The sequence below is a fragment of the Lagopus leucura genome, unplaced genomic scaffold (genome assembly GCF_019238085.1).
Source record: "Lagopus leucura isolate 7727_CA_CO unplaced genomic scaffold, USGS_WTPT01 Super-Scaffold_100037, whole genome shotgun sequence".
Classification (NCBI taxonomy): domain Eukaryota; kingdom Metazoa; phylum Chordata; class Aves; order Galliformes; family Phasianidae; genus Lagopus; species Lagopus leucura.
In genome coordinates this window covers 4,460,402-4,487,620 of record NW_024962286.1, presented here as the reverse complement: position 1 = coordinate 4,487,620, position 27,219 = coordinate 4,460,402, and the positions used below count along the sequence as shown (strand labels likewise).

At 40.1% G+C, this 27,219-nt stretch overlaps 1 protein-coding gene across 4 annotated transcripts; it reads left to right on the top strand.

The window, feature by feature from the left end:
- Window positions 1-493: 493 nt before the first annotated feature.
- On the top strand, window positions 494-25,968 carry NADK (NAD kinase). 4 transcript variants are annotated; one of them, XM_042883389.1, is made up of 12 exons: window positions 494-613; window positions 10,861-11,074; window positions 14,332-14,415; window positions 17,333-17,462; window positions 18,009-18,117; window positions 18,338-18,423; window positions 18,716-18,818; window positions 19,598-19,749; window positions 20,272-20,371; window positions 20,994-21,151; window positions 21,645-21,727; window positions 22,581-25,968. In XM_042883389.1, the coding sequence occupies exons 2-12, from the start codon at window positions 10,902-10,904 to the stop codon at window positions 22,726-22,728; spliced, it is 1,326 nt and encodes a 441-aa protein (XP_042739323.1). In that variant the 5' UTR covers window positions 494-613; window positions 10,861-10,901; the 3' UTR covers window positions 22,729-25,968. The 4 variants fall into 4 exon arrangements, with proteins under 4 accessions (XP_042739323.1, XP_042739322.1, XP_042739324.1 ...); XM_042883388.1 differs by lacking the exon at window positions 494-613 and adding an exon at window positions 6,360-6,463; XM_042883390.1 differs by lacking the exons at window positions 494-613; window positions 10,861-11,074 and adding an exon at window positions 11,569-11,958.
- The last annotated feature ends 1,251 nt before the right edge of the window (window positions 25,969-27,219 follow it).

Genomic DNA, 27,219 nt, shown 5'->3' with positions numbered 1-27,219 from the left:
TAAAACTATATCTTGATTCCCTTTGTAGCTTCACAAAAAAATAAAATAAAATAAAAATTATTATTTAATATCACATAACTGGCTGTTAGCAGAATGTTAGCTTGAAATGTGGGAAAAATCACAGGTTGGACGTGAAGATCAGGAGGCTTATTCCACAAATCACTCCCGTGAACACAGACCGGGGATCAGTCTGGCCAACTGGTGGATTTCCTTCCACATCATCTTCTGCAAGATATCTTCCTTCCGTGAGCACGAAAGCCATCCTCACTAAACCCATGGTGCCATCTAGGATAGCCTAGCAACAGAATGAAATAGGCTTTGTGTAAATCTGATGTCTGCTGGCTTCAGAGTATCAAACCTCAGTTTATAGTGCCATCTGGTGCTAATATCTGGCTTAGCCTGGGGACTTGTCTCACCATCCATAATGCTTTGCGAGAGAAAGGCTCTCAAGGTCAGGATGTGGCCCAAGGAATCAGAACGGCAGCTGCTATTCCGTGCTGTGGAGGCTGCTGTGCTGTTCATGGGGCAGCTTGGGATGATTTGAAATACTGCAATGTGGTCATACTCGTGGCATTGCCTCGTGGGAACGTGCGTACCTTTGCTTTGCAGTGAGGTAAATTCATGAAATATTTTTATGCCCTACCCACGGTGTGATGAGCAACCTGGGAACACGTGTAATACAGCATTGAGGAACACACAGGTCTGCCCCAGGAAATGCACCCCCCTGCATGCTTTTAGAGAGCCCTGTGTTTTGCAGCGATGTGGGCATACATGATCCCTGCTACCATCAGATAATGCTGTTACAGACAGCACTGTCTTGTAGAACCTAGAATACAAAGTGCTAGTCCTTGCATAGGTGTATAATGAGATGATACCATTTATTCTGTGCTGTCCATCTCTACAGCCAACATGTAACAGTACAGCAAAGCCAACCTTCTGCATGTTCTAAACTGGATTGACCTAAAATAAACTGCAGGAAACTGGGGAAAAACACCCAGAAAACCCACTCACTCTGTCTGAGGACCACTCTGCTGCCTCAGAGGTTGTGTAAGCAGAGTTACTGAGTTTAATAATTCACCTTTTGTACTTGAAACTTGAGATTTTTGAGCTTAATTTGTATGTTAGAGACAAACACTAGGAGGCACTGCTTGTTCAGTGTTTTAACTACAAGCGTGAGCAGTTTCTACTGCCTCTTCCTTTCTGGTTACTGGGATTTAGTATTCACTGCTCCCTGCACACCTGTTTGTTTTGTTTTTAAATATGGGGCATTTTGTAGATACATTTTCCTTTTGTGCGAGGGGAAAAGGCGGCTTTCACCTCTCTGTGCCTTTCTGAGAAGCAGAATAAAGGTTTTGAATGGGAAGGTTTTCAAATGCATCTGTTATCTGTGCATCTGCAAAATAGAAGGGAATTGAATACATGAAAAGAATGTTAATAATGCTGGGGTGTCGAGAATTCTAATGCAAATGATCCAGCAGTTGGCAGAGACTAGCCTGCTTTCATTTCTGTTTTGGACAGAAGGATGCATTGTAAGGCTTCTATCCAGAATTAATCCCCACCTTATACTGAAGCTTTTGAATATCAAACTTTTTTCACCTGCGTCTGTGTTGCACCAATTGTATCAACTGTTCTTGGGGGGTGAGGGGTAAATGACAGCAATACCAGGGCACTAGATAGATTTCTTGTGCTATTAGGTGGACAGCAAAACCTAGAGCTTAAGGGAACAAGGAAAAGTGTTTACAAGAAAAAAAGAGGACAAGTTACCATTTAACTCAAGGGACTTCCTTTTTTATTTCTCCTTTAAACTGTGTGTATACAGGAATGCCTTCTGTAAGTGGTCTGATAAGCCAGACACTACAAAGCAGTGCTTACTTCAAAAGACTTGAGAGCCATGTATACTAAGAAGATATCCATACCTTGGGTGATGATGGACCTAAGAAAACCATTTAAGTTTTAACTCATAAAGAATTAATGAGCATCAGCTGTAATGCAGTAAGGAATGCCCATGTTTGCCGTGCATTGTATGAATGCTAAGTACTTCAGTTAGCATGTGATCAGATTTTGTTGTAGTAACCTAAACATAACAATCTTTCAGTTACCTTCTCTTTTGAAAAAACAACACATAGCGTCTCTTGTATGTATAGTACCTAGACAAGAAAAAATTGCAGTGTAATGCTTTCACTTGGTGACCTTTGGTAGTGACAAGAAAAGGGTTTGGCCATTTTGTTTGTGTCTTGCCTTTGTGCCTTGCATAATGGTCTCCATATGTCAGTGTGACTGGTAATCCGTGACAACAAAATGGAACTGAATGTAGAGGAATCATCTTACTCTATTTCTTTCCTACTGCTTGTGACTCTTTTCAAAGGTTGGGCAGCTACACAAGCTTCAAATGAACTTCTTCCATTATTACCATACCGTGTTTATCTTATTTGTTTGACTTGGATAGTTCCTGACAAGTAAAGGACTCAGAACAAACAGCACCACCCCACTTTCAAGAGTGAACTGGTAGATGAAATTGAACTTCTAATCTTTCAGTTTGCTTTAGTGATGGGATCTGTTAAGTGGGTAGCTTAGGTAATACAAACAAGTCAGTTTCCTTGAAATACTGCAGTTACTGAGGTAGGATTTCTCTCCTGTATTCTTATTACAAATGTTGCAGGCACTGGTGGTTTGCATTCAAGGAGGAATGTTGCTTAGATGTCACCACTCAGGGTGAAAGTATCTAATGGAAAACCAGAGGAATTTTTCCCTAGAGTTCCCATTAGTTTTTCCACTTGGAATTGCAGAATTAATTTTATCAAGTGTGAAAATCTAGTTCAGCAAAGGTTTAAGTGATGTTTGACTTGCCCATCTAACAGTGACTGGGCCTGAAATTTGACAACTAGCACTGCAGCAGCTTTTTTGCCTTTCCCAGATCTGTGAATGGTAAAATGTGGTGTAATAAATAGATCTCTTTTTTTTAATTAAATGTTTGTATTAGAGTAACAACACTTGGTAACACACCAGTAATACATGGACTGAATGCTTCTCAGGCACATGCAGAGAGAGTTCCTGTATCAGTGAGATTGCAGTCTTGAGGAGATTGAAAAAGAGGGAAGTAGTTCTGTTTACTCTGAAGGCGGAAAAACAGACATTGAGTCACACAGGGACATACAGAAGCACCTCCCAAAACCCCAGGTTGTAGTCCAAGCCTTTCTCTGTAGTTCTTGTTCCTTCCTATCCTGTGAGATAGGAGGGAAGTCCTGGGTGTCTGTTTTCATCTAGAGCAAGATTGAATTGCATGATTGTTTACATTGTTTTATTTTCATATGGAGAACAATATGGAGGTGGAAGAATCTTTTGCTTGGGGTAGTTCTTAATGGTGATGAAGACAAAATCAAGAACTTTGCATCAGTTTTCTCAGGACTTCCAGCCCAGGTATAATTCAGGTGGCACGTATAATTCAAGCCAAATCATTGCTCATTAAGATGGGACAATTGTCTTCACTGATCAGACTAAGTAAAAAGCTTCCAGTTTCAGATATTGCTCAACACTGTGCCAGCTCAGTGCTGATAGGAAATTTCAGGGGCAGTCCAAAGAGGTGGGTTAAATCAACCCACTGTGAACATGTCTCCACAGAGGAGATGCCTTTAGCTACAAACTCATCCCAGTCAGTTGTGTCACATGGTTAGCAGGCCATCCAAAATGCGTTCACATAACTTTTGTTCTGCCATCGAATTTCTCCTTAAACTTCCTTAAGAACATTTTCTACTGAATAATGCTTTAGAAAGAAAGAAAAAAAAAAAAAAAGGCTTAAATGTCTTCAAAAGCTTTAAGAAATCATTAATCTCTATTAACTGGAGCCAGTGTACTTAGAACAAACACGTACGTCTTTTTGTTTTTCTAGTTAACTTTTGTATACAATAACAGTGCTGAAATGTTGACCTTTCACAACTCAGAGTTTGCATGTTTCCCCGTTGCCATGCTCTCTACATGTCAGATTTCTCCCACATCTCTCCACTCCCTTTTACCTAAGCTTTCTTTACTGGCTGCCAACAGCTCTCAGTTCTATCCTTGCATTACCGAAGGCAGTCTGTATTGTCAAGTGGATTGAGTGTGGGGCTACATGCCAGCATTCCTGATTGCTTATCTCAGCTATGGCACAGATTTGTCAGCCCTTGTGCAATTCAATTAATCTAGTTCCCAGTCTTTAAAATGAGGATGAGGACATTTACGTAACTATTGGAGATGTTTGTAATCAGCCCAAATAGTGAATGCCAAGCTGTGGCGTGCATTTCTCTATACTTATATCAATGGCTTTGTAATTTCACACTATTGATAACTGCTTATTTGTCACATTCATACAGCACTGTTTTCACCAGAATTTAAACATTTCTGGTACATTTTTTATTTCTCCTGAGGTTTGAGAGACAACAACTTTGTCAGAGTGAACTATGCTATTCTGATCACGTTCTCAGGGAGAGCGTGCTCAGAAGTGACAGAATACTCTTCTATTTCTCATGACACTTTGGTCTGCATAGAAGGGAAGAGATGTTAGCAATCTCTCTCTTATATCCATCCAGATCAGCAAGTAGAGCTATCATAGTTGCTGGTGAACCTGAGCACCTTGGAGCTGCTGTTGTAACTGTAGCTCTTTTATAAATAGGGTAGGCTCAGCTGATTAGGGCTCTTATCTGATCTTCACTGGTTAATGAGGATAAGTGTTCATCAGGTCTGGAGTTTGTGCCTCTTACAAAATATTGAGCACCTGCATGATGCTACTCTTCTTAGGGGGAAAAAAACACTTTATCTGTTAAGCATTTCAGTCTGTATTTTTGTGGGAAACAGTTCTCATGGTGCTTTTGTCTTTATTTGGACAAATTCACCCCCAAAGCCAATTCACTTACTCTTCAGTTAGCTTTTGGAGTCACTAATTGGGTATGGACAGGCATAGGTAACAAAGGCACTGTGGCTGAGCACGGTTCTGTGTGGTGGAACATATTCTGCTGCTGCTTTTGAGATAAATGTCTTGACTCTATGGATCTTGGTGCTGCATTCCTTCCTAGCACCACGTTCAGTTGTTCCTTTGCAGTTTGAACATGCCTTTTAAGCACCTGAAGGCTTTGGAGTCTCTAAGATATTGACTTCATAGAACTGTGTACTGTTTCATCCACTCCTTGCACAGTGGGCCCTTAAGGTGCTTCAGAAGGAGGAGTGGAGAGAAAATTTGACTCAAAATAGCGTACTTCCTAAAAAGTGCTGTAGGATTTCCCCTTATCTAGCAACTACTTCCTCTTTTTCAAGTTCTTCCTTCTGACTATCGCTTCTTCCTTTACTGACTATCACTTCTGTAACTCCCTGCTTTCCTGGAAACATGCATTATGCAAAAAAAAAAAAAAAAAAGAGGGAAAAATCCCAAATTACTGCATTCTCAAAGGGCATAATTTGTTCTTACTTTAAGTTTGCTGCAATCTACGTTCTAGTGAGAGACAGGTATCTGTGTGCGACTGTGAAGGATTGCTTATGTTGGCATAAAGTTTGTGACAAAGTTCTGATAACTGCAGGATCATCAGCTCGGGCCTGATGGAACTGCTCAGAGCAAATACTGCAGTCATCACTTGTTGATTTTTGTTTCATTTCTCCCTTGCTGAAAATCAGGTTCTGTATTAAGGACAATGGAAAATGGTTTCCTGCTTTTCAGGAGCTTCTGTCTCTTGTTGAGTGATTCTAGCGTCAAAAGGGAATTTGCATTCTTATGCAGGGATTTTGTCAGAAGGAATCTTTAACCACCACGGTAAGAAACAGAGACACAAGTGTGTGCCAGCTGTGTGCTGGATGGGTGTGGGTGACGTGTGAGCAGCAGAGGCTGGGGTGGCAGTGTCTGTGCCATTGGGGCCAAGCCCTACCTGAGGGGAGGCTGCTGGACAAGTCAGTGTCACTCTGTCCTTTTTTAGCAGCCTTCTAGTGAAGAGTAACTCCAGTTCCACATAGTTTTCAAGTCTTAAAGTTATTAGTTCTCCCTGCCCCATCTGTGTGAGCTTTGCGCCATGTGAAACACGGCTCGCATTAGGATCTCAGCTCGGTTGTAGAACTGCGACCGTAGGCGGCCGAGGCCGTCGAGCCTTGCTGAATGCCGCAGAGTTAATTAAATTTAGTTAATTTAATTAAATGCCCGCTGGAAGCCCTCGCCACCCCGTACAGCGGCAACGCCGCCTCCTAGCGCGCATGCGCGGTGACACCCTCACTGTGCGCGGGCGCACGGACCGAGCCCAGCCCGCGCGCCGCGCATGCGCGCCGCCCCGCCCCCGGGGCCGACTCTGCTGAGGAGGCGGGGAGAGGACGATGGAGGCGCGCAGGGTCCGCCGGCCCCGCTCAGTGCTCGGGGGCAGCCGTTGCCGCCGCCACCACCGTTACCACCCCCACCGCCGCGGTCGGCGCCTTGGCCTCTGAGGGAGCAGCGGGCGGGCAAGCAGCCGGGCGGGCGGTGAGTGCGGGGCGCTGAGGCGGTCGGGCGGCCGCGCTGGGGGGAGCCCCCGGGGACAGGCGGGCCGCGGCCTCCCGCGGGGCTGCGTGCCGGGGCCGGGCCGCTCGGGAACCGCGGTGCACGCATCCCGCCCGCTTGCCGGCCCCGTTCTCCTTAGGGGAGGCTCTCGGAAAGCCGTCCGCGGGCGATAGGCGTACTGATAACTCCCGAGAACCCGGCGTTGTGCGAGCGGGGTGAGGTGGGTGCGCCCCGCGTTGAGCGCGAGCGGTGAGGAGGCGGGAGTTTCCCGAAGGTAACAGGTGGGAGAGCGCAGCCTGGAGCCTGCGGTGCGTGTGGGGCCGCGGGGTCCGAAAACGAAGAGTTAACAGACGAACTTGTTTGCCCCGGGTGCGACACGTGATAGTCGTACTATCTCTTCTTTTTTCTTTCTTTCTTTCTTTTTTTTTTTTTTTTTTTTTGGTAGTTTCATTGCTGTTTATTTTTTTCTGTCAGACACTGAAAAAATGGAAGTGCTGTCTGCTCCATGCAGTGCTGCCTGCTTTCACTGCCTGGCGGGAGGGTTTGTGCCTCAGAGATGGACTTGTATGCGTGTGAACTCCATTGGAGTGATTTCTGAAGTAAAACATCATCGTTATAGAATCTTATCGACAGAATTAGAGCATTAAGCAGAGAGGGGATCAGTAGCAAGGCACAGCAGGTGTGGTGGTGCCCCGTTCCTGGAGGTGTTCAGGGCCAGGTTGGATGGGGCCCTGGGCAGCCTGGGCTGGTTTTAAATGTGGAGGTTGGTGGCCCTACGTGTGGCAGGGGGTTGGAGATTCATCATCCTCGAGGTCCCTTCCAACCCTGTGATTCTGTGGTGTTTGGATGCAGCGTTGTCCTTTCTTGCTATCACACAAATGTTGATAGTCAGGAGTTTTCAACAGCTGCTGCAACCCTAAGAAACTAGCAGAACTGCTGCAGCCTTGGAGCCCTATAAAAGCAGTGTTTGGTTGGGATGGGCCCTGTGGTAACCCTCTGCTGTGATGGTTTAGGGCCGTGCACTTGACAGAGGGAAACTTCCTCACAAAACAGCCGCTGACCAGCAAAGCTCAACAAAAGGTTGAAAGTTCTCAGTGATTTGCAGTATTACGTTCCTTACGTAGCTCTTTGGAAAGGCGTGTTTGTGTGCTACTGCCTGTTGTCTAACAGCAGAGAAGATCACGGTTTAAGATGTGTCTGCATAGCTCTTGGCCAACAGGATGTGGGTTACATCTGAATGGAGGCTTAGTAAAATTGCTTCAGACTTGTTTTTTAACCAGGATTCTTGCAGTAGATCTGGAGTGTGATTCCTTAATAATAGTCTAACAGGGCAGTAAAACATCTGGGATGTTCTGCTGTTCTTTCCTCCCATCTGAAGTTGGTTTGACAAAACCTCTCTGAAGCTGTGGTTTGTGACCATTTGTGGGATATATGGCATTAAAAAAGAAACAGCTGGAGACTGAAAGAGAGGTGACTCAGCTTGCTATTGCATATCACAGTTTTAAACATTGAAATGCTAACTTGCAATTGTCTTTTATTCTAGAATGCTGAACTCCTAAATCTTTTCTGTTTTTCTTAATTTGGGGCATGACTTTGAGCAGAGCAGCCTCTTTGCTAGTTTGTTGACTCGTGCTTTGTGTTTTTGGATCCAGTCCTGGGAGTTGGTCGGTGATGGTTTTGCCCTTATGTCAGATCTGCTTATTTAATGAAGGTCTTACGAGGGGATGTTAATTAAACAGAACGTGGTGTAAGAGGCAGTTTAAAACGTTCTGAATCAGAAAGCATTACATGGGAGGAATATCAAGTTCTTAGGCTGCGTGCAGTGGTAGATCTGTGCAACGTCTTACTCCTAGTTTTATTTTCTTTACTGATGGCATCTGCCAGATGAAGATTTTTCAAACAAAGCCATGTGGAAACAGACCTTATTTATGGCTTTTGAAGTACGTTGCTGTTTTTTGCGTCTCTCAGTTAAGGATGATATCCCGGCACAGGCTGGGTGCACAGCAATTGCAGTTACTGAAAAAAAGTAACTTTGCATGAGTTTCTTTCACAGGTTTTGAATTTCCACATACTTTGCTGTAAGTATATGGAGCTGTGTGAGTATCCCCGAGGTAGATGAAGCTGTGTAAGTAAATTTGAGAGGTAAATTTGTAGGGGATTGGCAAGAGATGATGAGAGATTGCTCACTGCCGATTTTCACTCAGTATTTCTGGAACAGCTGAGAAGCTGGCATTGAGAACTAACAAAAGATGTAGTTAAACTTAGCTATTGAGTATCATTATCTAGGTTAATTCTGTGCAGACAGGGTTTCTTTTGGAAATACCTCATTGCTGATTTTGGTAATAAATAGCTTGTTGGTATCTGTTTGCTTTCTCCCCATCTACCAGTTCCAGTGGCTGTTTTTTTTTTTTTTTTCCTATCCAGATTATTCCTGTGGGGGGAGATCTGTGCCATGGATGAGGAATTATCTCTGGCATTTTTGTTGGTTCTAAGAAATTGAATGTATTTACTCATAGGGATTAACTTTGGCTCACTATAAACATACTAGTTATGGTTTATATTAGCTAAAAGCGTAGTGTGCTGGCAAAGACTTACTGAGATCTGTAACTCCTTACTAATCAGCAAGAAAGCAATGTCTGTGGAAGTCTGGGTATGTAAAGATGCTTGAGAAGCCTGTTTGGTCCCTGTGATACAGATGCACTGAACACAAGGGTTATCTGTTTGCCATAGTGATTTCTGGCTGTAAAGAATTGGCCTTGGAGTTAAAACTACAAATTACGGTACTGGATTTTTTGTTAGGTGTGTTGGATTGATAGGCCTGAAATGGCATTGCAAATGTGAGTGCTACAATCAGATGGTGAATTAGAATCTAGTTCGTTATTTGACTGGGAAAAGTATTCATTAGAATCCTGGTTGTCTGTGGGGAAGAAATATCAGAAAAGGCTCATTCATCTCTATCTTGAATCTCTGAAATTCAGTAATTAAAATAAAAACTGTGTTGAATGGGGAATTTCCCAAGTTGTGGTCACTGGTGATGCCAAGCAATGTGTAACCAGCAACCAAACACTGATATCTTTACAAGTGCAGGTTCTTATCAATTATTACTGGTTGGGTCTAACTGCACCTCCTGGTGACCACGTTGTCTCGGGGTGAACCTGATCTGCTGTGAGAGCTGTGCTGTGCTCCGCTGCCATTAGGTGATTACTGTGTCTGATCCAGTAACCAGCCGGTATTCCTAACCGATTCTTCTCTTCTTGATGCTGTTGTTGCGTAGAAGTTGAGATACTGTGAAGCACAGCGCTTGTTAAATTGTTGATGTTTCTCCTTTTGTGTTAACCTTACAGACAAATATTCTGAGTGTTCTCTGTTGCCAAAGTCTGTTTTAACAGTTACAGTAACTGTTCTGTACATGATACAGTGTGCCGAAAGCTGGTTGAAAACATCTGCAAATGTCTACTGAGCCAATGTTTTTCCCTGGCTTGAATAATTTGAGGAACATACTGTTCCTGTAGGCTTCATCTGAGATAGGATTTGTTCACAGCTCGGTGTTTCCTTACACACTGGAAGTTGCTTTCTATTCTTATTGTGAGAAATTTTCTACTTAGTTCAAATAACGATGCAAACTTAAGTAAGGGATTCCTATTACTTTGTAATACTGAAGTATTCATGCGTTGTGTTGCTTTTTACTCCTGCAGAATTGCAGTCTGCCAGCTGTTCATTGTCCTGTCCTTGTGCTGACTGTTGTGGGATGAAATATTTGGTGCTTAGCAGGTTTCATTTTCTTTGGTTTGGACCATCTCTCCACTTTGTCACAGATGGTTCGAGATCTTCAGTGTTCTGCTCTGGTTTGGTTTTATCTCTTCTCAGCTTGGTATTAATCTCAGTTCTGTGGAGGACTGAAGTTTATTCAAGTTACACTGTTCAATTATTTTTTCACTATGACATTTTTTTTCCTTTGTAGCTCGTTGTAGTTTTTTTTGTTGTTTGTTTGAGATATGCACTGATTAATAGGAGATTTTGTAGACTTTTCTGAATCTTGATTCCTAGCAGATATTTAATGCTCTTCTGCCTCTTTAGTCTTTAACATATATCTGTTTTTCTGGATGTAGCTGGAAGTGGGATGGTCTTGAACTAATAGTACTCAACAGTTTAACGTGAAGGCTCTTGTAAATCTAGGAGCACTGGAGTTTCAGCTCTGGTCTGTTTTTCCTTCCAGTGTCTTGTGATGACCTCAAAGAACTTCTCAACTGCCCAGATCTTGTTGAGAAGTGTCCACCAAAGAGCGTCAATTCATGCCTAAGAGCTCCACTAGCTTTGCTCATACTGGGATTTTTCTTCTCTCCCTTACCTGTCTCTTTTCCCCTGATGTTTTTCCACAGGAATTAAATTTTTCCCTCTCTGAGGTTCTTTCACTTCCAGTATGGAGATGAATCGGGAGAAACTGTGTACCAGTAAGGCTGATGTGAGCTCGGATTCTGCGTATCATTGCTCAGCGTGTCATGATGATGAGGAGTGGAGCAGTACGAGCCGGGGGCGAGCCAAGTCACGAAGCTTGTCTGCTTCCCCAGCCCTAGGAAGCACCAAAGAATTCCGGTATGGCTTCTGTTTCTTCCCAATTTCAAGAAAAATGGAAAAAATTTCAATATCCAAATCTTAGTTTTTACTTTTGGTTTTATATACCTGCAGTCTTGCTTTGAAGGTAACCTTAAAATGCACTTTAAAATGTTGTTAGTCCAAAGGGAAGTCAGGAAGGAGAAGGCTGGGGCTACACCAAGATCAGACCTGTAATCAAAATGGTACAGCTGTCAAAGCTGATATCTGCAGAGCTTGCAGTCTCAAAAAAAAATAGCAGAGGCACACCTGCAGTTTTTTGTAAATGCTCTGACTGGAGCCATAGTGCTGTGTACTGAAGGCTGTGTGAGAATTAGGGTTATATTGTAACATGAGGCAGCACAAATAAGCAGGTGCTTGCAAATCTAATCACAACGCTGAGAAACGCCCATTTTTTCATTGAGCCAAATTCCTGCTGTATTCGCAATGCCCTTCGTCATGTGGACAACTTGGATGGAACTTTTGATTTTGTGATCTTTGGACCTGTTGTAAAGGCTGGGTGGTGTGCTGTGCTAACAGCGAGTCTTGATGGCAGCAGAACTTTACCTTACTTGTATTGTGATCCAGCTTAAGGTTGAGGCATGGACAGAATCGCAAAGGAGTTGCTCAACAGATGAAATTCTCTTCCAGAGTTACTGCTTTGCTGGCAGGACTGCTGTTGCAAGGCAGAGGTGATGTGGGTGAGACCTGAAGATCCCGGGGAAGCTTTGTGGTGAAAGGAGGTGTAATAAAAGCCTTTCACTCAAGAGATTAATACTTGGAAATACTTGCTTTGCATAAGTAGCTCAGCTGATACGTTGTATTTGGGAAATATTCACAAAGGACTGTACTGTTCTAGCTACTATGTTATGTATCGCAGCCAATAGGTAAGTCTTTACATTAAAATCCTTCTGTGGAATGTCTTTTCCCTGCTCTGCTTAAATCTTCAGATGTGGATATTTGATGCCTCTGTGTAGGACAGGAGTTTAGCTAAAGAGTGACATGAAATAAGTGCCTCTGGGTGAAAAGGACAAAAAAGGCAGTTAGTGGTAGAGGAGTGGAGCAAAATGTGGCAGGTGATGTTACCAGAGTATTGTTTAACTGTCCTAATTTCACATGTAACTGTTCTTAAATAGATTAAATATCTCTAATAACGTGCATATTTTCACATATTTCTCTTTTAATATAAATAAGGTAAACTTTTAACATGCTTAAATAACAGTTGTATGTGTCTGGAAAAAATGTTTGAACTTAAGTTAAACAAAACTTTAATGTATTTGTTATGGGACATTAAATAACGTTAATTATCATAATTAAAATCTTGCACAAACATGTTTTCTTAGACATGGAAAAAATATTATGACTTGAATCTGTCGTCTGTTTTTGATTTTCAGTAGAAATCTGATGTGTGGGATTTCATAGTGCTCCAAGTGAGTCATCAGGCCAGGCTGAGCTACTGCACAGTATGCACTATAATAGGCAGAGCAGCAGTGATTTATTACTAGCAAGGAATAGGTTAATTACCAGTTCCTGTGTTAATTCAATTAAGCACAGGAAAGGCATATTTCCCACTTGATTTTAATGGAATAATTCTAATAGCATTTACTCGTTTCAACATGACGCAATGGGTTTTACTCCCATATACAGATTTGCTGCAGGAGGAGGGAGGTGGGTAAGGCAGAACAGCTCTGACTTGCTCCACATCATCTCATCCTACAGCCAGCAGCAGTCCTGTGTTCTGGGTGGAATTTAAGGCTGAGGATAAATGACCCTACAGATCTAATCACTTTAAAGATTAATACTGTATTAACTGTCATTAAATACATGAAAAAATACTGATTTTTCTCCATACTCAAAGAAATTGTTTGTTAAAGATCTGAGGCATTGGTTTCTAAGAAGGTTTGGTGTTATCTTATAGATTTGTGTTGTAATTTATTTGATGAACTTTAAGTTTTGTCTTCTCTTTTTCCCTGGAGTTTGAGATCTCTTGGAAACGAGATCCTGGATGTGTTGTGGCACTTCTGCTTTGCTTCACCATTAGCACTAAGGCTCATAGTTTGTAGGTGGTTCTTGAAAATTACTTGAAAACCAGGCATTTTGTACCTTCCTGTTTGTTCCTCTTCTCCCCTATTGCTGGAGCTTCTAATTCAGGTTCAGCGCTTAAGAAAACTGTAAAACATTCTGACTACTGCAAAACATGCCCCTTGGTACTCATTAGGGAGTGATCAAGGTGCACTTCCTTGTTAGCAAGTTGGCATTTCTGATATACACTGGGAGAGGTACCGTTACTGTGCAATCCCAAAGTGCTGTCATAAAAGCAAGGTGTGCTGAGCGCACTCTGTTAGCAGCGTGCTGCTTCTGCAGGCAGTGCAGGCTGTGTGCTCTACCAGGTTGCTGTGTGGTCTGTTTCTTTATGTGATGGAATTCATGCGTGCCACTGAACGATAGAAGCCAAAAATGCCTGAGCTGTGCTTCCTGGCATTGTTTTCTCTTGATTAAAAAAGCGCATTAGTCTCAGGTTGGGATGTCTTTGTACCTTTCAGGGGATTCAATTGGCCTCGCAAGCACTCCTCTGCTCAAATGGCTGAGCTTATGAGCCTGGTCTTTCTTAATAGTTGACTTTGGTAAATTTGGTCAGTAGCAATTGATTTCTTGTTTGTAAATTTCTGTGCTACCTTAAATGTGTAGACAAAATATTTTTGGTTATCTCTCACATAGCATTTTTCCTTTTTGCTGTAGTGAGACCTTGAAAATAGTTTGTTTTTATAATTTGGAATTTATCTACAGGTTTTTTTTGTGTCCATGAGAGGCCGACATACTGTTCTGGTCTGTAATGTCAAGGAGATTTGTGACTAAACAGAAACTTTGACATGCTTGACATGAGTTCACAGAACCACCTTGATCTGAGGCTGTGGTCTTTGTGCACAGTGAAGTTTAAATGAATACAAGAAAAATAGGTACTGGTACTGTGCTTGGGTTTAGTGCATGCTCGCCTCAGGAGGGCATGAGCTGTGAGTGTGGCTTCAATTATAAAGTCTCTGTCAAGGAGGGAGGTGCAGGAGTTAAAATTTAGCTTTGAAATGTGTAAGCTAATGTGTATAAAATTATATTGGCTAGTCACCCACCAATGGAAGTTTAAGAAATGGACTTTGTCCTTCATTGCCTACTGTGGCTCTTTCAAAGATGTTTGGTTTGGTTTTGGTGCTTGGGGAGCTAATTATCCCTAGCTGCCATCACCTTTATGTATTTCTTAACTTCAGGAGGACACGCTCCTTGCATGGACCATGCCCAGTGACCACGTTTGGACCAAAGGCCTGTATGCTGCAAAATCCTAAAACGATTATGTAAGTACCTGTCAAGTGACTGCCATTATGCTTATTCCACGTGAAAGAAGATCAGCTTGCTTTCCTGCTACTCGTCCCAACTCAGTGTTGTTGTGCTGGGATCTGTATTGCAAAAATTGACTTGCAGTTCAGATCGCACGTTGCCTTAATCTGCATGCTGAAAGGGCTGGTAGGATATAATCAGTATTTCTCTGGATGGTATTATAGTAGTTTTGCCAGTTGGAATACTTCTCACAGGGCAACAGACATCAATCAGTGGAATGAATGCCCTTTTAACGTTATTAATTCATGCAATGTTCTGATGATTCAAATGGAGTTTTTTCTCAGCACAACGGATCTATTTTAAGAAAAAAAATGAAGCATTTTGTATTTAAAATAAATAGAACAGAGCATGCAAATGGTTTGAAGTACTGGGGTTTTGTTTACATGTATTTTGCATAATCTGCAGTTCCTAAAATGTGGTCAACAATGGCAACAATAACAAAGCCTTTCCAACACAGCTGACAGTAAATTCCACGTATCAAACTCCCATATAGCATTCCAATTATGATGCTGAGAAGCTGCTGGTACCATTTTCTTTATTCCATAAAGAAAATTGTTTCTCAGCTACAGAGGGACAGAAATTATTATGGAAAAATGTGAAAAAAGGTGGAGGAATGGCTGTGTGCACTGTGCAATCTCATCCAAGGAAAGCTTTCTGTTTGAATGAGTGGTTTGAATTTTAATATTTCGTCTGTGATGCTTTCAGTGTATGAATATAAGGCAAGGGATTTTTAGTCTCTGCTGGTAAATTTACTGTGAAAATAAGGCTTTTTTCAGCAGATACGCAAACAGTTCTGTCCGTTTGTGAAGTTCTATTTTATTGATTTGGCTTTCAGTTAAGCTTAAGGTATTTGAATTCAGTATTTCTTCGCTTAGATCTTTCCCTATATCGCAGTGATTTTCTCAAAACACAGCAGTGGTGGCGCAGTGTTTCCTGCAGAGGTGTGGCAGAAGTCTTGCAGTACATGGGGATCTGAACTTCCTTCTTTCTGCCTCTTCTGAAGTTGGCGACTTCGTATGCAGCAGTTCACCTGCAAACCCAGCCTGTGTTGCATGTTTACCCACCTGATTGTGCTGCATATGCTCCTCCCTGTGGGCTGAGCCAGCTTTGCACCATATAATGGCAGTGTCAAGATCAGTTGAGCACAGAGGCTGTAGGCGATACTGAACACGCTGCTTGCCAGGGACAAGGCTGTGCAGTGTGCAAATAGCTGTGGAGGTTGGGGCACCCTCAGGTCGTCAGAGGAAAGGACTATTTGAAAACCGAGTTATAAATTAGTGTTTTTACTACTTTAAAGGTTTTGTTTGTTTGTTTTATGGCTTCTAAAAACAGCCGTATCCTTTTTGGTTGTTTTTTTTCCTTTTCTACAGCCACTGGTAATATTAAACTCTTCACTGGAGGGAAATGTAACAGAAAATCTTTTTATGTAAGGGCGTCAGTTAATCAGGGTCTCTTTAAGTCACAGTGTTGAGCTCTGCTGTCTGAAGGCTGTGAGTTTTCTGAAGTGAATTTTCTAAATGTGAAGCTTCACCTTTTTCTTGTGACTGTTGGAAAGATTTTGCTGGATGGGATTTTTTATTTTTTTTTTTGAGGCAGAAGTTTCTTAAGAATCAGTAAAAACCTCAGCACAGCCTGTTTTTTTGGAGCTGTTGCCTTTGCCTGACTTCTGGAAACGAACATGAAGGTCTTAAAGCATGTTATGAACAATTTTTCAGTTAGAGCTACATGGAATTGGTGAGTACAGCTAAAGTAGGCAGATTGTCTTTTTGTTGGAAGAAAATCTGTTGGTTCCGGGCTCATTAGGTGAAAAGCAATGCTGCAATCTTCAGTTCTCTGCCAGCTTTTACAAGGCAGTCTGATTGTGCTGAAATGTATTTTCGGCGTGGTTTCCATGCACGTGTTTTTTGCCTTTGAGCAGTATTTAGATTTGAGGAATTTGATCTTATAAAATAAATGTTTTCTGAACAAAATTGTGCTAGTCTACAGTTTCTATGTAGAATGTGAACATTTTTCATAGCAGCAAAATGAGCAGGTTATTCCACCTCCGTTACCATCATCTGTTTTGCATTAACTCTTGAAGTACTAAATCCAAATCTCTAAATTTGGCTGTTCAGCATGGATACTAATCTACTTTGCTTTACGGATTATATCTGCACCTTATGGAAAAGGATGAGATTTCCATTGTATGCAAAATATAGCAGTAAAATTGTGTAGCTCAGCAGCGGATCCAAATGAAGTAGGAAAATACATCTGTGTGTTCCTAAATAATGGTGTGTGTTACAGAGCAACATGAAGCTGAGTGAGTTTTTCTGATAGGAAGAGTTGCTACGGACTTCCTAGAGTAGAGGTTATGTACAGTTTGTTGTAGTGTTGAGGCTTCCCTTGAGGATGTAGTAGAGATACGTGTCTTAATTATTGAAATATTTGCCCTTTTCTGGGGATGCTGAATTCAAAAGTTTTGAATTCATTCTTATATTTAAAAAATTGCAATTTGTTCCTGTATCTGCAGACTTCAGGCTGTACTGGGAAAACCGTGACTGGATACTGAAATCAGTGAAATCTTGGTGGAGGAAAGTATTTATTGGTTTCACAAGGGGAGAAGGCATCATTAGAATTATGTCCTTCTCTCTGTTGTCTCAGCAGTGTGTGGGATAAGATGTATGTTTTTACCTGGCCAAAATGATGTCAAAGCAAAAGGTAGTAACAAATTTTTGTAAATCTATGGACGCTGCAGTACATCTCTGCCCCTTCTTTCAGTTACTCAGTGCTTTGTCCTCTGTTTTTCCTTTATAGTGACATTTTCTGATTTTAAAAGATGATGTTTTTAACCTAACAATCCTGAAGGTTTGTGTTACATTCTGTTCTCTTCTCCAGGCACATTCAGGATCCAGCAAGCCAGCGGTTGACATGGAACAAACCTCCCAAGAGTGTCCTTGTTATTAAAAAAATACGTGATGCCAGTCTGCTGCAGCCTTTTAAGGAGCTCTGTGTGTATCTTACTGAGGTAACAGAATCTAAATTCGGGGTTTTTTTAACCATGATGAGAAATCTTACATCTAAATTATTTTCAGTTATTGATTCTGTTAAACGTGAAATCCATAGAGCTATGTAGTGCAAACAAATCATCAGCACAAACAGGATTGCACTGGAAGTATTAAAACTTGTTTCAGAGGAACAGTACTTGGAGGGAAAGTCAAAGCTGTTTCCTTCGTACTGTGTGCAGATCTGAATTGTGAGACATAGGACAGCAGATGTAATACTTAGAGCCTCGAGTGAACAGAAATGTTTACTGTATCATGTAATTCCAGTTCCAGAGCTGATTTTTATGTATCAGATGGCCTATGTATGCTGCACATTTCTGGTTAGAGTTAAGCCACATGTGGTATATTAAGAATAATAGTAAAAAAAAGTCCTGCAACCCAAAGATGCAGATGACTTCAATAAAAATAATGTGTTTTTATTTGTGTTTTTAACTGATTCAAATTATGGAGGGAATCAAATACTTTGATACTTAAGAGGTTGTTAACAAGCTGATCTTACCTCCTTTTAGGAAAACAACATGATAGTGTATGTAGAAAAAAAAGTATTGGAAGACCCTGCTATTGCAAATGATGATAATTTTGGACCAGTGAAGAAGAAATTTTGTACCTTTCGAGAAGGTATGGTAACGAATCCTTGAAAATAAAGTTGAGGCGTAGCCTTTATTTGTCTTAATGTCTCCTTGGTACTGGATCAAGGTTGTGAAACCAATCTGTCTCTTGCAAACTGTTGTTAATCTTAACTTGTAATGTTTTTTTGGCATGGTGCACATATCTTACATCTGGAATTTGACCTTTGATAGAACATGATTCAGAACTTGTATTTAAATATATCTTTCAGATTATGATGATATCTCCAATCAAATAGACTTTATCATATGCCTGGGAGGAGATGGGACCTTGCTTTATGCTTCTTCGCTCTTCCAGGTCGGTCTATTTTAGAAATAGGCTTAAAGGCCTCTTTTCTTTTCTAAAATATTTGAAGATAATTTTTTCTGTTGTTGTCAGAAGCTGTTTCATTGTTGATTCCTTTTTTTAATCAAGCATGTTTTACCCTATACCTTCTGAAAACAGCGTGTGTATGAGCTGCTTAATTTAATTATTAGTTTTTATTATGAACAGTTGAAGTTATGTTAATAGTCAAAGTATTTACAGGCAATTAGTTGAAGTATGAATTGCTTTTATTCAGTAGCTTTTAAATTCTTTTCTTTATTGATAGGGTAGTGTACCTCCAGTTATGGCTTTTCATCTGGGATCCCTTGGATTTCTTACTCCATTTAATTTTGAGAATTTTCAGTCCCAAGTCACTCAGGTTATAGAAGGTAAATTTAAGGAGACAAGGTGTGGTGTTTCTTCTTGTTACATTTTCTGTAGCTTTTTCCAAGACTGGTTAATTTTCTTAACCAACTCATTTAGGTAGTCCCATAGTCACAAGCAACTTACACTTAACTAACAAAAGCATTGTGTTGCCCCTTTCAATTTCTGCTCTCTGTGCTCTTTTGTAAAGAAAAATGGATAAGAAATAACTTTGTCCTAGGAGGAGTAAGCAGATAACAGAAGACAGCTGTGAAGTGTTTGGTAGTTTGTTCCTCTAAGCAGTGCAGTGCTTGAAGAGTGAAAAGTCAGACAACACTTGAAACAATTGAAGAAATGTGTTGTTTCTTTGACAGGAGATGGATTTAAATTCACAGTAAATTTCTGAAAAAGATATATAAAATTCTCACACTGCTGGAATGTTTTCTTGTAGTGTGTTTGTAATGCCCTTGCTTTCTCTAAACTAAGCCACTGTCTCAGTGAGGATCACATGAGCCTAAATGTTTTCTAATGTTGATGATATCCATGTGAAACTTAAACATTCTTTTAAATTGTAAGGGAAGAGAGGAAGATTCAGATTCGATTTGATTTTTGCTCATGAATACTGAAAATCCGTTTCGAGCTTTGCCTAGATATAGACAAATAGGCTTTGCCTAGATAAATGATGCTGGGATCATTGTACAGGGGATAGGTGGATGGTATTTGATACAGATTGGTAGTCATTTCCACTTTGTTTACTATAGTAGCATATCATTCTTGTGTACTTTCTCCTGTATGTCAATTCTAGGCAATGCAGCTCTTGTTCTGCGAAGCAGGCTGAAAGTGAAAGTGGTAAAAGAGCACAGAGAAAAGCTGACGGTACAGAATGGCATAGAAGAAAATGGAGTAGTGCCTACAAATATAGAGAAAGAAGTGGGCAAGCAAATTATGCAATATCAGGTCAGTGTTCCAAAAAAAACCAGAACCTCAAAAAAAAAAAACCCTAATACATGCTTTGTAATTTGCTGGATGTGTGCTTTGTCATCACTTTACCATTTTCTTACAGCAGCCCAGTAGTGTGGGAGAGATGTGCTATGTACACCATGTTGGTACAGTACACAGCACGTGCACTAAGTCATGAGAAAATGATGCACCTCGTTACTTTCTGCAGCCATAAGTGCTAATATTGTCATTTCCTACATTGATATTTTACTTCTACTTTGTAAATAAATATATAGCTCGGAAAAGCTTAAAGACTTTATAAGCAGAAAGGAAAACCCCACACATTGCTAGTAACTATCTTCTGGTAATACTCTGAATTCTTAACATCCCATAATTAGATAAATAAAAATCCTTCAACTGACAACAAAATTTGACAGGTACTAAATCAGGGTGAATTTTTCCAAGATCTGGAAAGCATGTTTCTGCTTGTCATTTAATCCATTCCCATGTCAACAGTGGTGATATTTGATGTTATGGTAGGTCCTAAATGAAGTTGTGGTGGATCGTGGTCCTTCTTCTTACCTTTCCAATGTAGATGTCTTTCTAGATGGACACCTGATAACAACAGTGCAAGGAGATGGTGAGTTTGCTTCTTGAGCTAAACTGCTTCTCGCTTCATTTGTAGACTGCTGTAATTATTACTGAATGCTGTTTTTTTCACATGGAAACTAAATCTCAAGCTTGAGTTCACTGAGGTTGCAAAGAATAGGAAGGTCTTGCATTGTGGAATGCATAAGTTATCAAGGAAGCATTCAGTGTTGTAAACTTTCTGTTTGTGCACTCATGAAGGCAAGTGGCAGCTTCTTTGGGTATAATGTTAGATGAAGGAATAAGAAATAGCTCAGAAGATATCTGGAATTTGTTGAATGACTGAAATCTTCTGAGAGATATAATAGAGAAGTTCATCTTAAGAGCTCTTAACCTGTAATTCTTACAGACAAATGAATGTTTCTGTTACAAAAAAAGTGTAACCTGAGATTTAGAAGTTTATGCAACTTATGTGAGCTCATAGGACAAACATACCAGGCCAGGATTAGAAGAGTTTCTGATTTGTGTGCTTCACAGAAGAGCTGCAGGTTAACACAAGCTGATGTTGTCTCTGCTTCATTTTCATTAACAGTCGTGTTTCTTAGATTTTTTTTCCCAATATAACAGCACTGGTTCTGATGTTAAACTAAGTGAACTTTTTGCTTCTTTCACAGGAGTCATTGTCTCCACACCGACTGGTAGCACTGCGTACGCAGCTGCTGCAGGAGCTTCTATGATTCACCCAAATGTTCCTGCAATAATGATCACCCCAATCTGCCCTCACTCATTGTCTTTCAGACCTATTGTTGTTCCTGCTGGAGTGGAACTCAAGGTTAGCTTTTATTAGTTCTCTTTTCAAATTAAAAACTTCTGTAATAACCGTGCAAACCTGGCCAAAATGGACGAGTTTAGGAAGTGCTGTGTATCTCCTGTGTTCTTTCATTTGGACCAGATCAAGTCTGGGTGAAAGAATAGGTCTTTGCTTAAAATAATATGCCTGCTAGGAGAAGACTTCACTTTGCTTTCTGTTGTGTAAGCTTCTGCAAATTTGAAGTATGTTTGTATTCTGACAAAGAAAATACTAGATCATTTTTGCTAAAGTGCATTTAAACCCAGTAGAATTTGAGTGAAATTACTTTCAACAACAAATATTTCAGATTTTGAGTAAATAATTAAAGATATCTGAGACTCACTGATTGTTTTTGTTAAGGCTGTCATGTAGGAGAGGAAAAAAAAAAGCCTGTAAAACCTGAATATGGAGTTAATGTAAATTCTGTACTCAGAAATATAGATTTGGGAGCTGAAGTTCAGTTTTTCTCTTTCAGATTATGCTCTCCCCGGATGCCAGGAATACAGCATGGGTTTCATTTGATGGAAGGAAGAGACAGGAAATATGCCATGGAGACAGGTAAGATCTTCCTAGATTGTAGCATTTCTTTAGAAGTGCAAGAAGTACCGATTCATACACTTGTCTCAGAACTGTTGAATTTCTTCTGTTATTTTAAATCTTAGAAAGCAAATGAATTAGTAAGACTGAAGCATGTAAACATTGAATACTTGGCAAGGAGGATGGACATCTTCAGAAATTTCTGTAGATTTGTCTGGAAGATCTTAGCTTAAGATGTAAACTAGCTAAGTGTTGGTATAAGCAGTGGCTTTGAACGATGCCGTATGGTTTAAGCCATGTTAACTTTGTGAATGGCAGTGGCCATTTGCAGTTCTATTAATATTGAGTGAGCAGAATGCAATTGTTATGTGAAAAACGTGGTGACTCGTTGCAAAGGGAGGGGATTTAAGGCCTCTGTGACAGAGGTTGGGATATTTCTTCTCTTCCTGTTTGACACTGTCTTGAATTGATTGAAAGATCTGTGGAACAGATCAAGAGACTGATGGGGCTTCAAGCATCACATGTGGCATTTGGTCCTTTGCTAGAAGCAAGACTTTGTAGTCATGTTGCATATTGCTGAAACTTGAAATTTCAAGGCCAAGGCGGTGGCTTAAATGTTCCCTTGCCTCAGTGCTGCGTGTGTGAAGGCCATGCAGGATGTCAAGGAGTGAGTTCTCACTGTATCAAAAAACTATTGTCCACGCTGTTGTTTTATTGCTTGTTTACACTCTGTTTAGATGTGCATGTAAATTGCTTTCTGATTTCACCCAGTTTGCTGAACGTAGCACTAGGTTGGCTAGTGAATAAGAGAGAGAGAGATTAAAATGCTCTTTGTTGCCACTGACTGACCTGAGGTATTCCTGTGTTGTTGCAGTATTAGCATCACTACCTCTTGCTATCCCCTTCCTTCGATCTGTTTCCGAGATCCTGTGAGCGACTGGTTTGAGAGCTTGGCTGAGTGTTTACACTGGAATGTTCGGAAGAAGCAAAATAACTTTGCTGTTGAAGAAGAAGAATTTTGAGTGTCTACATCTAATGACTCTGGGAATGGAAAGTGGCAGTATCCCTTCTACATGCTTGATTTGTTTTGTTTTAGAAGTTTTTTGCTAACAGGTGTGGTTGCCATCTCAGACACATACGCAGTGCTATACTTTATATCAGTCTGATCTGCTGATGGTTGGAAATTGTTTTGCTACTTCCTATCCAGCAGGAATAGAATGGAAGAAGTGAGGCTATGATTGCTGTAATCCAGTTTGAATTTTCTTTAAACGAGCAGTTGGAAAATGGATTATTTCTGATTGGTATGGACTGCATCTTGGATGTGATTGTAACGTATAACTTACCACTAACGTGGTAGGCTGTATGTAGATATGTAATAGAAAAATGACAGTAAGAAAGAGGCATTAAAATAGTCTGTTTACTTTGGTATGTATGTAATTCCATTTGTTAAGAATTCTATGCACATGAAGGCTCTACAGAAATTGGCTTTAAAAAAGAAGTGCTTTACTCTTTTATCTGGCTTAAATACAACTTGCCCAGAACACCTCTCCATCAAAACAGTGCTTAACATACTTTCTTCTTTCTTGCAAGTGTGACAAAAACTGTGAATAAGGAACTCCTATCAGGAATGTTTTTATTAATAGACAAATCTAGGAGGAAAAAAAGGTTTATATAAGATAGATATCTATCTTGTGTCCAAGAAGAATGTTTTTTGAGTAGATGGAACTAGGGGAAAGAACTCCACACATTTATATATGTAAATAACACATGTGCAAACACATGCATACGCACAGTGCCCATTTGTCTGAACAGTGTTTGACCCTTTGCTGTCAGCACTGCGTAAATATCACCAACAAACAGCATGGACAAGCATTTAGCTTGGGCTGAGTTGATTATTTCAGTCATCTTCACTTTTCTTGCTGAGCTTGTTTGTAGCTCTGCAGTTCCTGTTGGGGGGAAACATTAGCGTGCTTATTTTTGTTTGATGCTCTGGAACAAATGGTAACGTTAGGGACTGTATAATAATAGTGATAAAAAATAATAGTGAAAAAAGCTCCAGATATTTGAGAGGAATCTGGAATACTCTATTGCCTAGTGCTGCTGTTGTCTTGAAGACAACAGTGTCCTGTACTAGGCCTGAATGCCCTCAAATTCCACAGGTATTTTCCAGTTCTGGGTGCTCAGTAATACAGTCAGGGATACTGCATTGGTAGGCTGATAAATGGGAGGACACGTTCCCAGCAGAGTAACAATTGTGCCTTCAGCACACTCAAGATATTCTAAGTCTCGTATGTACTTTTTTAAGATGCTTTCAAATGTTTCTAACTTCTCTATGTACATATTTTATTGTATGTGCTTTTATGACAAAGAACAACAGCAACCTAGTTTGGGAAAAAAAAAAGAAGGGTTTGTACTGTAATTTAACTGAAAAACTCAAACCCACGTATAATGTTTACATTTATGTTCTCTGTGGTGCAGTCTCATGGTCACACATCTGAACTTCAGCATTTTTGCGTCGTTGCTGCATTGGCCGTTGAAGGAATGGACGTGATCAGTTGAATTTAAGCCTGTGTCACTGTACTGTGGGAGAGGTAATTTCTTACTGAACGAGGTGGGATTTCCTTGAAGGTGGAGCGAGAAGCAATGATAACTTTTCATGGTTGTTTTATGTCGTACACGTGGTCCAAAGTGGTAGTGGGAAATGTATTGATTCCCAAACTCTGCCTAACGTGCTGTGCTCTGATGGTTCAAATAATGTCTCTTATGTTTTGGATGCTGCCCTAGTCTGTCTAATTTTATTAATCGAGATGAGAGCACTTTTCCATAAAAGAGGAGCAACCTTTAGTTAATGAGAGAAATCACAATGAAATGATGTTAATATAAATTCAGTTTGTAAATTTTGTAGGATAGAATATTGGTTTACTTTGGTCTAAACAGAAGAATTTTGTGATAACTTGGAGAATGTCAAGATTAGCTTTTGACATTTATCTTTCACTTGAATCTGCAGTAATTGTTTTATCACTGTTTTGATGCTGCTTACGGGTTTTCTAGGTGGGGTATTCAGTTATTAAATAGCTGTTTACTTTTTGAGCTGTGGAATCATCCAACTTTTTGCTTTGAAACTATTCTTTTATTTAATCATGCAATAACTGAGAGGAGGCACAGGGTATAGTGGCTATAGAAGTCTATTGTTTAATGACAAATGAGCAGAATACCAGGCACACGAGGAAGGTGGAAATCATTTGGTAAAGGTGAGGTAAAATTAATGAGCCTTATCTATCTTATTTTTTTGTGAAGATGAAACTATATTCAGCACTTTTTATTTATGCTTTTATAATAGTAAAGCTTTCATTGATTAAACTGCAGAACTTTAATTTGCAGAGTGCACGTTCATGAGCTGCAGACAAAACGTAGCTAACTACTTTCTCTAAATTAGATCTGCTGGAGTTGTCCTTAAATTTATCACATACTGCAGTGGAATTGCTGGCTTTGAGGCTTCTGCAGTTTTGCTTATACAACTTTTCCTGCTTGGTAACGATGTTACTTGGATCCCTGCTCAGCCTAGTAGAGCTACAGTCACTGACCACAGGAAAGTAAGTCATGAGATGGCTTCAGTCTTTTGCTTTTTCTTCAGGAAAACACCTTTGATTATAATTATGCTAGCTTCATATAAAAACACAAAAGAAATTGTGTTAATATGTTACAAATTATCTAACTGTACAAAGTCCCTTTTCAAGGCCCTTAATCTGCAAACCAGCAATTTGCAAGCAGGCTAGTAAAGTTTGATCAGCACTCAAGGATTTTGCATTATTTAAGTGCTTCAAGTGTGGGTGTTGTGTTCTAACTACATCTGAATGTGATAAAAGCTCTGATGCAGACTTGGTAATATTGGCAATAAGAGTAGCTTACTGAACTGGTTTAAACTGTGATAGTAGAACAGAGTTTTGCTGATTATGAATGGTATTTCTAATAGAGGGGTTGGAAATATCACTGTACCTATCAACCCTTTCCAGACTACAGAGGGCCAAAATGGAAGCTTGGAAATTGATGTGTTTAAAAAACAAGAACAACAACAAAGTCACTCTCTATTAAACTTTAAGAAGCTATGAAAAACCAATGTAGTACGGTGTAAAGCAGAGTGTACTTAATTTTTAAGAGGAAAAATTCTGTTACATATTGTTAATGCTTTGAAACTTGTTTTAAATATTGCTGAAAACAAATATTTTTCAATCCTTTCAATAAAATCTTTTTGTAAAGTTGAACTTGTTTAACAGAATTTTGACTTTTGAGGATAATGAGTTAGGTGTACACAATTACTTGCTTGGAAGACAAATATTCAGTGTGGGGTTTTGGTGCGTTGTCTCATGGGACAGTAGCTTCTGTTTTCTAGATGTATGTAAGGCTGCTGTGATTGTGTCTGTCTGGTGCAAGACTTCTCCCAAAAGTTTCAAAATAAAAGCTTCCGGATTTGCTGTGCAAGTTTAAAAAATAAATAAAATAAAATAAAAAATCTTCCCTCCAGCTAATTGGCCTTCATTAACTAATTTTATGAAGGTCCAAAAGTAGAAAAGTGAGTGAGGAAATAGACACGGGCAATAATCTGAGATAATCTCGGGTATTTGGATATATAACGAACTTGAGTGAAATTGTAGTTTAAATGCCCATTCTGTCCTCTCCTTTGCATGCTGTGATCAAGTTCCAGACACTTTTTCCATAAAACTTATGGCTAACAATTAGGATTAAATGTTCTTTCATGATTTCATAATGTAATCTGTAACCTATTCCAACAACTGATGCAGGCCAAATGATTGAAAAACGTATGGAGATATCATATACAGGCAAATATAGCAGCTTTTAAATGGAATTTATTTGCTATTTGAGGTGCTTTAGTAAGAGTTTTCCATCTTATGCTTGGCTAGCTACAAGCTCTTCCAGGCCATAGCCAAAAAGATAAGCCACCACTTCTGTGACAATGGCACTCTATTGCCTATGCAGGAGGCAGGGAAATAGTAGTGCCATTATTTTGCTATGAGGACAAAAGAAAGCATGGTACAAGCCTTCTTTTTTCAGGTAGTTTTGGCCAAGTAAAGACCTTCTGCAAAAAAAATAAGTATTCCCTTATTGCTACTGCTCTGGGCAAGACCTGCTGCATGCTGGCTTATTTTAGAAAAGTACTGAATATGCTTAATTGTTTTCCTCCATTTCAGCAACAATACATAGTCACATTTGGACTTGTGGAATGAAGTCACAGCCATCAGCTGGTACTCTCGTGCTTTCTCTTGAAAGTGCCAGCTGTGTGCAGGCTGACCATAGACGATTAACCTCTTCGTGTCTCCGTTGTGCTGCCTATAAAATGTGTTTTTTGCCAGTATTTTTCCCATCCTAGTCTCAACTCTTTATACAAGTCTTGAGATCCTCCCTACAAATTTCCCTATGAAGCTACAACAGACTATTTCAGCTACTTCATCCAGTGCAGTTCACAGCACACAGGAGTCGCAGTTTCAAGCTCTTCC

What these genes read in the sequence shown, in the direction of transcription:
- NADK (XM_042883389.1), top strand. Translation starts at nt 10,902, where the DNA reads ATGGAGATGAATCGGGAGAAACTGTGTACCAGTAAGGCTGATGTGAGC. An exon ending in AGTCACTCAGGTTATAGAAG is followed by an intron (nt 18,819 to 19,597) that starts GTAAATTTAAGG and finishes TGTCAATTCTAG; the next exon opens with GCAATGCAGCTCTTGTTCTG. An exon ending in AGCAAATTATGCAATATCAG is followed by an intron (nt 19,750 to 20,271) that starts GTCAGTGTTCCA and finishes ATGTTATGGTAG; the next exon opens with GTCCTAAATGAAGTTGTGGT.